The sequence below is a fragment of the Carcharhinus amblyrhynchos genome, chromosome 15, assembly GCF_965287045.1.
Source record: "Carcharhinus amblyrhynchos chromosome 15, sCarAmb.v2.hapA, whole genome shotgun sequence".
In the NCBI taxonomy this organism is placed as follows: Eukaryota; Metazoa; Chordata; class Chondrichthyes; order Carcharhiniformes; family Carcharhinidae; genus Carcharhinus; species Carcharhinus amblyrhynchos.
Window position 1 is genome coordinate 77,631,775 of NC_137338.1, and position 12,435 is coordinate 77,644,209.

At 48.7% G+C, this 12,435-nt stretch overlaps 1 protein-coding gene across 1 annotated transcript in view; it reads right to left on the reverse strand.

Annotated features, from left to right (window-relative positions):
• Positions 1-237: 237 nt before the first annotated feature.
• The window catches only part of LOC145353487 (uncharacterized), an 80,885-nt gene continuing 68,687 nt past the window's right edge, over positions 238-12,435 (reverse strand). The window contains exon 4 of the mRNA XM_080204292.1: positions 238-2,914. Within this exon, the coding sequence (XP_080060418.1) occupies positions 2,842-2,914 (73 nt within the window). The 3' untranslated portion in view covers positions 238-2,841. The remainder of the gene's footprint in view (positions 2,915-12,435) is intronic.

Below are 12,435 nucleotides of genomic sequence, written 5' to 3' on the forward strand. Positions count from 1 at the left end.
CTGATGGGCACAGGAAGTAAATCTAAATCTCTTGGTGATGTGGTCAACATTTCTCCAGGTCGGGAGCGTGCGCGCATGCTTTGCGGGGCAGTAAGGGCCACATGCCAGGAGGCGTTATGACATTAGAGTGCAGACAGAAGAGCCAAAACAGGAGGAAGTCCAACCATATATATAACTTTTAATCATTGAGAATCAAAGAAACGTAAAGCATATTTATTATTTTGTTTTTCTGTTCCCCTTGTACAATACTGCAATTTATAAAGACATTTTGGATGGGATAAGTCACCTTGCCGGAAATAAGCTCCAGGAACAATCCCCACAGCCTCTGATTGTTAGCTTTGCATACAAAGTGTCCTGAGGCTGGTGTGGTTCCCAAGGTGTTGTGTTAACTGAATAATTCTCTCTCATTCTCAAAGTGAGATCAAAAAGTGCAAGACGTAACACGGCTGATCAATGCCTTTTCCTTTCTGTACAACACACTCTGTAACCTGCAGGTCCATGGACCAATATGGCGAGAAGTGGGGTCAGGTTGCAGGAGAGGGCTGGGTGAGGGGTGGGGTCATGGAAGGGGGTCTCGTTTTTCTCTCCCTCGGGGAAGGGGCAGACATGAGTGGCTCTTGCGCTGCCGTAACCTCTCTCCTGTTTCATGGTTGCAAAACTGGCAGCGAGGTGCATTGTGAGAGAGTAACGCAAACTTTAGCAAGCGGGAGTGCGAACGGAGGCGAGTTTCCTAGAGTCAGGGGACTGTCTCTTGCCTCTAAAGGGGCTTTTATGGGTGAGATGGGGTGGAGGGGGGTGGTGTGAGGCAGGATTGAAAAACCTTCCACTGCCTTCCACCTGACCCTGGTCAAGCTAACAGAGAGTTGATTGAGGGCGCCATTCCACCCCCAGCCTTTCCTCTCAGAATCAAGAGTTCATCACCATTTTCCACAGCTCCCAAACCCCCATTTTCCCATCTCCCTCTGAGGGTCTGTTGCCTCCTTGTTTGCAAAATATCCAGGCGTTAGGTCTTCCTTGGTGGACGGTTGCGAGCGAGGGGCGGCGGGGTTGACGGGGGAAAAGAGGTGACACACAAGCCTGTGACCTAGTCACCGCAGGGAGAAAATAAAACAAAGCCTGAGCCTCAGTTGGCCCACGTGAGATTCGGTCATCTGGCGCCTTCCAGCAAAGATCAGCGGTAGTCACAGAGAACGTTCCCGAAAGCAAGATGAGAGGTGGAAGATGGATGAAAAGCTTCAGCGAAGGGTGGAAACCAATGACCCGTAATTTCTCAGGGGGTGCCCACCAACCCCTTCCCCTGCCCCTCCTTCAAGTGGAGGACCTGCAAACCGGCCGCCTGTTAAAATAGCAAGTTCAGAGATTGTCCTGTCGAGGGCCGCGCACCCCCCTCTGTCACAAAACTCCGTTAGAGTCCAGAGGAATTGTTCTGACGTCTTCCAACCTAATCAGCCCTCTTGTCGTTGCGTTCAGATCGGTCATTCAGAGAGAACGTGAGCGAGACACAGAGAGAGAGAGAGAGAGAGAGACAGAAGACGGGCAGTGGAGTCAAAAGCATAGGCAGGCAGGAAGAGTGATGGTGAGGTTTTTGGCGTTGGATCAATCAAAGAGGTTTCCTCCAGCTCCCACCGCACCCTTCTCTTCACCTGTGTGTGTATATATGCACGTGTATATATGTGTGTGTGTGAGTATATGTGAGTATGTATGTATGTGTATGTGTGAACAGACACGATGGGCCAAATGGCCTACTCCTGCTTCTATTTTCTGTGTTTCTACGTGGGAGTGTGTATATGTGTGTGTGTGTGTGCATGTATATGCAAGTGTGTATCTGTATGTATTTGAGAGTATGAGTCTGTGTGTTCTTATCTGTGTGTGTTAGTGAGACAGCATTGCTAGGATTCTACTGTCGTGCCCACCATGGAATCAGAGTGGACAATAGAAATGTCTGTTGATCTTGGGCGGGATTTTCCCATCCCGGGTCAAGCAAGGCCATAAAATCACGCCCTATGTGTCTGTGGGTGTATGAGCATGTGTTTGTGTGATTGTGTATGTGTTTGCATCTGTGTGAGAGTAAATCAATGTGGTTATATGTTTGTGTGTTACAGTATTTCTGTGTATATGTGTTTTTCTGTGTCTGCATATATGCATACGTGTGTTTTTATGTGTGAGTGAGACAAAATGTATCTGTGCATGTGTTTGTGTGTGTGTGTGTGTGTTTGTGACTATTAGCCTCTGTGTGTATGTTTGCATCAGTGTTTGCATGAATCTGTGTGTTCCATTTGAGTGTCCGTGTATGTACTAATGTGAGTGTGTGAATCTGTATGAGAGTGCATATGTATGCGTTTGTGAGTGTGTTAAAGGAAGTCTGTCTGTGTGAAAGTGTGTGTGAATATGTGAATGTCTGCGTGAGAGGGTGTGCATCTGTGTAAGTGTATGTGTTAGTGTGAGTCTGTGGTTGTGTGTATTAGTGTGAGTGCATGTTAGTGTGAATGTGTGTGTTAGTGATTGTGTGTGTGTGAGTGCATGTTAGTAGGAATGTGTTAGTGTGAGTGCATGTTAGTGTGAGTGTTAGTGTGTGTTAGTCTGAGTGTGTTAGTATGTGTGTGAGTGCAGAGTGAGTGCGAGTGTGAGGCTATGTGAATGTGAGTCCATGAGAGTGTCATTTGAGTGTGTGTGAGTTTGAGCGTATGTAAGTGTGCATGTCTGTGTGGGTGTCTAAGTATATATGTGAGTGAGTGTGAGAGTGTTTCTCTGGATGTCAATGGGTATGGCATAATCAAAGTCTAGGAGAGAAGGGAAGGCGGAACAGGAGGTGGAGGCATGGGGAGATGGTCCATCCCCTGGTTACCTCGAAGACGGACTGCTGCATTCAGACGCAGGACAACAGAACTGATGGATTTCATCATCATCGTCCATTCTGCAATCCAAGGGTAGATATGCGGAAGAGAAAAAAAACATTCGAGGAAGCATTGCCGAATCCCAAGCTGTCTTCACATACATTCACTCACAATTATACAGACACGCACACAAATATACACAAACGCACACAGAAACACGCACCCACTCACGCACACACATACACACAATCACACACTCACATAGACAACACTGACACTTGAAACAGCAATTACTATTCAACAACACAACCTCACTCTGTACTGACGTCAATCCAGCTCCTGGACACTGTCACTAAGTAATCCCTATCTTTCGGTGTCCTGTGTTATTCACTGCATCTCTATTGGTGTTAATCCCTCACACTGTCACTCAATAACCCCTCTCCCCCTCCCCACCGCCCCCAAGCACGCTGTGTTTCTGTCTGTATCCCTACTTATGTTAATCCAACTCACTCACACTATCATGCAGTAACCCCTCTCCTACTAGCACCATGTTTCTGTCTGTATCTCTACTGATGTTAATCCACTCCCTTACGCTGTCATGCAGTAACTGCTCTCATACAATAGTCTGTGGTACTATCTCCGCTGATTTTAATTCTGCTCTGTCACACAATGACCCAGTAACCCCTATCCCCCCCAGCGCCTTGTTACTGACTGTCACCCGATTGATGTTATCCAGCTGCCTCACACTGTAACCCCCCAGCACCCTGTTTGACTGTATTTTTACTGATGTTAATAGACTCAGTGATGCATTGTGCTAGGGTTGGTGTGCATTACTTACTATATCTCTACTGATGTTAATCCTGTTCCCTCACACTGTCACACAGTACCCCCTCTCCCCCCAATCAGCTCCCTGTGTTACTGACTGTATCTCTACTGAGGTTAATCCACCTTCTTCACACTGTCACTTAGTAACCCCCCTCCCCGCAGCACCCTGTGTTAATGACTGTATCTCTACTGATGTTAATCCAGCTCCCTTATACTTTCGTGGAGTAACTTCTATCCTCTAGCGTCCGTGTTACTGACTATATCTCGACTGATGTTAGTCCAGCTCCCTCACACTGTCACACAGTAAACCCACTCCCCAACACCCTGTGTTACTGACTGTATCTCTACTAATGTAATCCAATTCTCTCGCACTGTCACTCAGTAATCGCTCTCCCCTAGCACCCTGTGTAACTGTTTCTCTCCTGATATCAATATACTTAGATACGCACAGCATCGGGGGAGAGTGTGTTAATCATTTTATCTCTACTGATGATAAACTAACTCCCTCACAAAGTCACATACCCCTCCCCACACTCTCTCCTTCCACCTCGCAAAACCCTTTGTCACTGATTGTATCTCTGTTGATGTTAATCCAACTCCCCTCACACTGTCACTCAGTAGCCCTTATGCCCCCAGCACCCTGTATGACTGACTGTACCTTGACTGATGTTAACCCAGTTTCCTCACACTGCCACTTAGTACTACGTCTCCCCAGAACATCCTGTGTTACTGACTGTATCTCTACTGATGTTAATCCAGCTCCCTCACACTGTCACTCAGTAACCCCTCTCCCCTCAGCGCCCTGTGTTACTGACTTCATCTCTACTGATGTTAATCCAGCTCCCTCAACACTGTCATTCAGTAACATCTCACCTCCAGTAACCTGTGCTACTGACTGTCTCTTGACTGATGTTAATCCAGCTCCCTCAAACTGTCACTGTGAATCCCTTCTGCCCTAATGTCCGGTGAAATTGATTGTTTCTCAACTGATGCTAATTCAGCTCCCTCACACTGTCATTCAGTACTGCACAGCGCTGGAGAAGAAAGCATAATTTACTGTATTTCTACTGATGTTAACCGAATTCCCTCACACGGTCACTCAATAACCCCTCTCCCCTTATACCCTGTGTAATTGACTGTATCTCTATTGATGTTAATCCAGCTCCCTCACTCTGTCACTCAGTAATCCCTCTCCCCCAACACCCTGTGTTACTGACTGTATTTCTACTGATATTAATCCAGCTCCCTTAGACTATCACTCAGTAACTGCTCTCTCCCAACAGCCTGCATCTCTGTTGATATTCATTCTGCTCCCTCACACTGTCACTCAGTAACCCCGCACAGCCCTGTGTTACAGTTTCTTGACAGATGTTAATGCACTTGCTAATGCATAGCACTGGAGGAGAGCGTGTTGTTTACTTTATCTCTACAGATATTAATCCTGCTCCCTTACACTATCACTCAGTAATCCCTCTCCCCCAATGTCCTGTGTTACTGTCTGTATTTCTACTGATGTTAATCCAGCTCCCTCACACTGTCACTCAGTAAACCCTCACCCCAGCACCCTGTGTTACTGTCTGTATCTCTCCTGATGTTAATCTAACTCCCTCACATGGTCACTCAGTAACTCCTCTCCCCGCAGCACGCTGCATTACTGACTGTATCTCGACTGATGTTAACCTAGCTCCCTCACACTGTCACTAGTAACCCCTCTCCCCCAGCACCCTGTATAATTGTTTCTCTCCTGAGGCTAATACACTTAGATACGCATAGCACTGGGGGAGGGTGCATTACTACTTTATTTCTAATGATGATAATCCAGCTCCCTCACAATATCACACACAACTCCCCACACTCCAACCTCCACCTCGCAAAACCTTTTGTTACTGATTTTATCTCTGTTAATGTTAATCCAACTCCCCTCACACTATCACTCAGTCGCCCTTATCTCTCCAAGCACACTATATTACTGACTATATCTCTAGTGATGATACTGTCACTCAGTAACCCTCTCCCCCCAGCACCCTGTGTTACTGACTATCTTTACTGATGTTAATCCACCTCCCCCACACTATCACTCAGTAACCCGTATCTCCCCAGCACCCTGTGTTTCTGACTGTATCTCTACTGATGTTAATCCAACTCCCTCACACTGTCACTCAGTTATCCCTCTCCCCCAGCATCCTGTATTACTGATTATATCTCTGTTGATGTTAATCCGCACACTGTCTCTCAGAATCCCTTCTGCCCCAATGCCCTGATTGTTGCTGATTGTTTCCCTTATGTTAAACCAGGTCCCTCACACTATCACTCAGTAATCCCTCTCACACAGGGCCCTGTGTTACTGATTTTATCTTTACTGACATTAATCCAATTCCCTCACACTGTCACTCAGTAACTCCTCTCCCTCCAGTACCCTGTGCTACTGACTGTATCTCTACTGATGTTAATCCAGCTCTCTCACACTGTCACTCAGTAACCCCTATCCCCCCAGCACCCTGTGTTACTGACTGTATCTGTACTGATGTTAATCCAACTCCCTCACACTGTCAATCAGTAACCCCTCTCCCCCCAGCACCCTGTGCTACTGACTTTCTCTACTGATATTAATCCAGCTCCCTCATACTGTCACTCAGTAACCCCTCTCCCCCAACACCCTGTGTTACTGACTGTATCTCTACTGATGTTAATGCAGCTCCCTCACACTGTCACTAAGTCATCAATATGGAACATGAGGTGTGGATGCAATGAGGGGAAGGTTAAAATTTGTCACAGGCGAAGAAAGTTGATAGACTTTAATGCGCGTGGTAACAAGAAATGCGAAGCCATGCACTGACGCAAACAACGCAGATCACTAAGCTGAATACAGAGTATGGACAAAACATTCATACACAGAAAATCAGTATAGGGAGCGCTAACATATTCTGAATTTGTATAAGTTGTCTAAAAGTCCGCTCCTATTTGATTCTACAAACGTCCCAAGCAGTGTTTCTACGTTAAAAGGTCCCCGATGAGTGCGTCCTTATTTACAGGATGTGCCTGATGAGTGAGTCATTATTTACAGGAGATGCTCAGGGGCGTCAGTGTTTACAGGGGGTCTCTGGGGAGTGCATCAATATTTACAGAGGGGTCCCCAGAGGTGTCAGTATTTACAGGGGTCCCCAGTGTGTGTATCAACATTTACCAAAGGGTCCCCGGAGATGTCAGAATTTACATATGGGTCCATGGCGAGTGTTTCAGTATTTACAGGGGGTCCTTTAAGTAGGTACCCGGAGAGATGCTGGCACTTACAGAGAGTCCTTGGGAATTGTGTCAGTATTTACAGGGGTCACCAGGGAGTCTGTCTATATTCACAGGTGTGTCCCCAGGGAGTTCAGTATTTCCAGGGGGTCCTGGGGAGTTGTCAGTATTTACAGAGGGTCCCTGGAAAGTGTGTCAGTATTTATTTGGGGGTCCCTGGGGAGAGTGTCAGTATTTACAGGGGGTCCACGGGGAGTGTGTCAGTATTCACAGGGGTATCCCCGGGGAGTGTGTCAGTATTTACAGGGGGGTCCCTTGGGAGTGGGTTAGTATTTACAGGGAGGCCACAGGGTATAAGTCATTATTTACAGGGAACCCCGGGGAGTGTGTCAGTATTTACAGGGGGCTCCCCAGGTAGTGTGTTAGTATTTACAGGAGCTATCCGGGGAGTGGGTCAACATTTACAGAGGATCTGCGGGGAATGTGTTAGTATTTACAGGGGGTCCCAGGGAGTGTGTCAGTATTTACAGGGGGTACCCGGGGAGTGGGGCGGCATTTACAGGGATCAGCGGGGAGTGTGTCATTATTTACAGGGGATCCCCAGGGAGTGTGTCAGTATTTTCAGGGGGTCCCGGGGAATGTGTCAGTATTTACAGAGGGTTCCAGGGGAGTGTGTCTGTATTTACAGGGGGTCCCCGGGGAGTGTGTCAGTATTTACAGGAGTCTCCAGGGAATGTGTCAGGATTTACAGGGGGTTCCCGGGGTGTGTGTCAGTATTTACAAGGTGTCCCCGAGGAGTGTGTCAGTATTTACAGGGTGTCGCCAGGGAGTGTGTCAATATTTACTGGGGATCCCCAGGGACTGTATCAGTATTTATAGGAATGCCCCGGGGAATGTCTTAGTATTTACAGGCGGTCCCCAGGGAGTGTGTCAGTATTTACAGGGGTTCCCCAGGGTGTGTGTCAGTATTTATGGGGGAGGGGGTCTCTGGAGTGTGCGTCATTTTTTACAGGGAGTCCCCAGGGTGTGTGTTAGTATTTACAAGGGGACCCGGGGAGTGTGTCAATATTTGCAGGGGGGTCCCTGAGGAGTGTGTCAGTATTTATAGGGGATCCCCAGGGATGTGTCAGTATATAGAATCACAGAACCCTACAGTGCAGAAAGAGGCCATCTGGCCCATCAAGTCTGCACCGACCACAATCCCACCCAGGCCCTACCTCCATATCCCTACACATTTACCCGCTAATCCCTCTAACCTATGTATTCCAGAACACTAAGGGGCAATTTAGCACGGCCAATCAGCCTAACCCGCACATATTTGGACTGGCGAATGTGTCAGTATTTACTGGGGGTGCCTGGGGACTGTGTCAGTATTTACAGGGGGTCCCCGGGGAGTGTGTCAGTATTTACAGGATGGCTCCCTGAGGAGGGTGTCAGTATTTACAGCGGGTCCCCAGAGGGATGTGTCAGTATTTACAGGGGGGGGAGAGGGCCCTGGGAATATGTCAATATTTACAAGGAGAACCAGGGAGTGTGTCAATATTTACAGGAGGCTCCCTGAGGAGTTTTCAGTATTTACATGGTGTCCCAGAGAGTGTGTCAGTACCTACAGTGGGGGAGTCCCTGGGGAGTATGTCAGTATTTACAGGATGACCCCGGTGTGTGTGTGTGTGTGTGTGTGTGTGTGTGTGTGTCAGTATTTACAGTGCGGCGGACCCCAGGGGATGTGTCAGTATTTACAGGGGGTCCCAGGGAGTGTGTCAGTATTTATAGGGGATCCCCAGAGATGTGTCAGTATTTACAAGGGTCTGGGAGAGTGTGTCAGTCTTTACAGGGGTCCTGGGAGTGTGCCAATATTTACAGGGTGTCCCCTGGGGAGTATGTCAGTATTTGCAGCGGGGGGGGAGGGAGGGAGGTCCCGGAGAGTGTGTCAGTGCTTACAGGGTCTGAGAGAGTGTGTCAGTATTTACAAGGGTCTGAGAGAGTGTGTCAGTATTTACAGGGGTCTGAGACTGACACACTCTCTGGGACCCCTGTAAATACTGACACACTCTCTCGGACCCTTGTAAATACTGACACACTCTATTTACAAGGGTCTGAGAGAGTGTGTCAATATTTACAGGGGTCCCGGAGAGTGTGTCAGTATTTACAAGGGTTTGAGAGAGTGTGTCAGTATTTACAGGGGTCCCAGAGAGTGTGCCAGTATTTACAGGCCAGACCCAGGGAGTGTGTCAGTATTCACAGGGGGTCCCCTGGGGAGTGTGTCAGTATTTATAGGGGGTCCCCGGGAAGTGTGTCAGTAGTTACAGGGGATCCCTGGAGTGTGTATCAGTATTTATAGGGTATCCCCGGGAAGTGTGTCAGTATTTACTGAGGGTCCCTGCAGACTGTGTCAGTATTTACAGGATGGTACCCAGGGAGTGTTTCAGTATTTACAGAGGGATCCCCGGGGAGTGTGTCAGTATTTACAGGGGTGGACCCCTGGGAGAGGGTCAGTATTTACTGTGGACCCCCGGGGAATGTGTCAGTATTTACAGGGGGTCTAAGGGAGTGTGTCAGTATTTACAGGGGGTGGTCTAGGGGCGAGTGTATCAATATTTACAGGGGGTGGTCTAGGGGCGAGTGTATCAATATTTACAGGGGGTGGTCTAGGGGCGAGTGTATCAGTATTTACAGGAGATCCCCAGGGAGTGTATCACTATTTACAGGAAGTCCACGGGGAGTGTGTTAGTATTTGCAGGAGGTCTGTGGGGAGTGTCATTATTTAGAGGAGGTCTCGGGCTCTGTGTCAGAATTTACAGGGGGTACTGAGGGAGTGTGTCAGTATTTTCAGGGGGTCCTGGGGGGTGTGTCAGTATTTACAGGGGGGTCCCCGGGGAGTGTGTCAATATTTACAGGGGTCCTAGGGAAGTCTGCCAGTATTTACAGGCAATCCCTGGGGAGTGTGTCAGCACTTACAGGTGGTTCCCAGGGACCGTGTCAGTATTTACAGGGGGGCCCCGGGGAGTGTGTCAATATTTACAGGAGGTCCCAGGGGAGTGTGTCAGTGTTTACAGAGAGTTCCCGGCGACTGTATCAGTATTTACAGGGGTGTCCCAGGGGGATACGTTAGTATTTAGATGGAGGTCCCGGGGGCTTGTGTCAGTATTTAGAAGGGGGGCCCCTGGGGAGGGTGTCTGTATTCAGAGGGGGTCCCAGGGAGTGTGTCAGTATTTACAGGGCATCCCAGAGGAGTGTGTCACTATTTATAGGGGGTGCCGGTGAGTCTGTCAGTATTTACGGAGGGTTCCTGGGATGCATATCAATATTTACAGGGTGTCCCTCGGGCATGTGTCAGTATTTACAGGGGGCCCTGGGGAGGGAGTCAGTATTTAGAGGTGTTCCGGGAGAGTATATCAGTATTTACAGGTGGGGGGGTTCCAGGGAGTGTGTCAATATTTTCAGGGCGTCCCCAGGGAGTGTGTCAGTATTTACAGGGGGTCCCGGGGGAGTGTGTCAGTTTTATAGAGGGGATCACCGGAGAGTGAGTCAGTATTTACAGAGGGCTGCCCTGGGAGTGTATTTACAGTGGGTTCCCCTGGGAGTGTGTCAGTATTTACAGGGGGTCCTTGGGGGGGTGTCAGAATTTAAGGGAGTCCCTGAGGGAGTGTGTCACTATTTACAGGAGATCCCCAGGAGTATGTCAGTATTTACAGGGAGTCCTTGGGGGGTGTGTCAGAATTTATGGAAATCCCCAGGGAATGTGTCAGTATTTACAGGGGATCTTCAGGGAGTGTGTCAGATTTTACAGGGGATCCCAGGGAGTGTCTCAGTATTTATAGGGGGTCCTTGGGGGGTGTGTCAGAATTTAAGCGAGTCCCCGGGGAGTGTGTCAGATTTTACAGGAGATCCCCGGGGAGTGTGTCAGATTTTACAGGGGGTTCCCGGGAAGTGTGTCAGTATTTACAGAGGGTCCCTGGGGAAGTGTCAGTTTTATAGAGGGGATTCCCAGGGAATGTGTCAGTAAATACAAGGTGTTCCCATGGGAGTGTATCAGTGGTACAGGAGATCCCCAGGGAGTGTGTCAATATTTACAGAGGATGCCCAGGGCATATGTCAGTATTTACAGGGGGTCCTTGGGGGTTGTGTCAGAATTTAAGAGTCCCCGGGGAGTATGTCAGTATTTACATGCAATCCCTGGGGAGTGTGTCACTATTTACAAGGTGTCCTTGGGGAATGTGTCATTATTTACAGGGGGTCCCCACAAAGTGTGTCAGTATTTAGTCATAGAGGTTTACAACATGGAAACAGGCCCTTTGGTCCATCTTGTCGATGCCGCTTTTTAACCACTAAGCTAATCCCAATTGCCTATGTTTGGACTCCCCATGATTTGTGCCTATATGGATTTGGAGGAGGTGTCTTTGCCCTGTCCTGGGTGAGCTAATTCTTCTCCCTTGGTAAAGTAGCATTGGTGGGATTTGTGAGTAGGGTGGTGCGGTGGGAGAGGGGGTTGGCGGGGAGGGTGGGACACAATGAGCAGTAGCTCCCATTTCCCTGTCCACCAGCTCTAGTCCACATTTTGGATACAGACTGAGTAAGGTCAGAAAGGTTCTTTTTTAGTTAGGGCATCATGATCGCCACAGAGTTGGAGGGTTGAAGGGCCTGTTCCTGTGTTGTACTTTGTTCTTTATTTCCTCCTGGAATGTGTGCTGACTAATAGTGTCGGGATGGCACTAGGGAATGATCAGTGCCTACCAAATCTTGGCGTGTGGTGTGCAGGGGGATAGCTGTGGAGAGGGGTGCATGAGGAATTTGTGACGTCAAAGTTCATAAAGCTTAGGGGATTAGAGACCCTCTTCCTGTCCCCAAGACCCCACCCGCTTCCATAACTTTGCCCCAATTGGACAAACAGTGGTACAACCCATTCATGACTTTGACCCAATAAAGGTCAAGCCCCCATGGCCCATTGGGAAATTCCATGCCCAGCACCAACCCCCACCCCCAAGATTTCATTAGAGGACCAGGATCTCAAGGCAGACTGGTAGTCAGTCATTGGTTGCCCAGATGTATTAAAAAACATCAGGGCAAAAATGGGTGAGTGGCATTCGCTGAAAAGTCAGCTGATAGAACAGGCTTAAGAGGGACTGAATGGGCTCCGCCTGCTCCTCTGTAACAGACTCGAGAGGGTGGGTGGGTTGGGGAGGGGCTGAATGGCTTCCTCCTGTTCCTGTGTAACAGGCTTGAGAGGGGCTGAATGGTCTCCTCCTGTCCCTATGTAAAAGGCTCAAAAGAGGCTGAATGGGCCTCCTCCTGTCCTTATGTAAAAGGCTTGAGAGGGGCTGAAAAGCTTCCTCCTGTTCCTGTGTAACAAGCTCAAGGAGGGACTGAATGGCCTCCTCCTGTTCCTGTGTAATAGGTTCAAGAGAGGCTGAATGGACTCCTCCTGTTCCTGATGTCTAGACTATGAGCATTGGACTGACATTGTCACATTGTCTGGTGAACCTGCAGTCATAGCGGCCCGGGCCGATAATTGTCCTCTCCCCTCTACCCCCTCCCC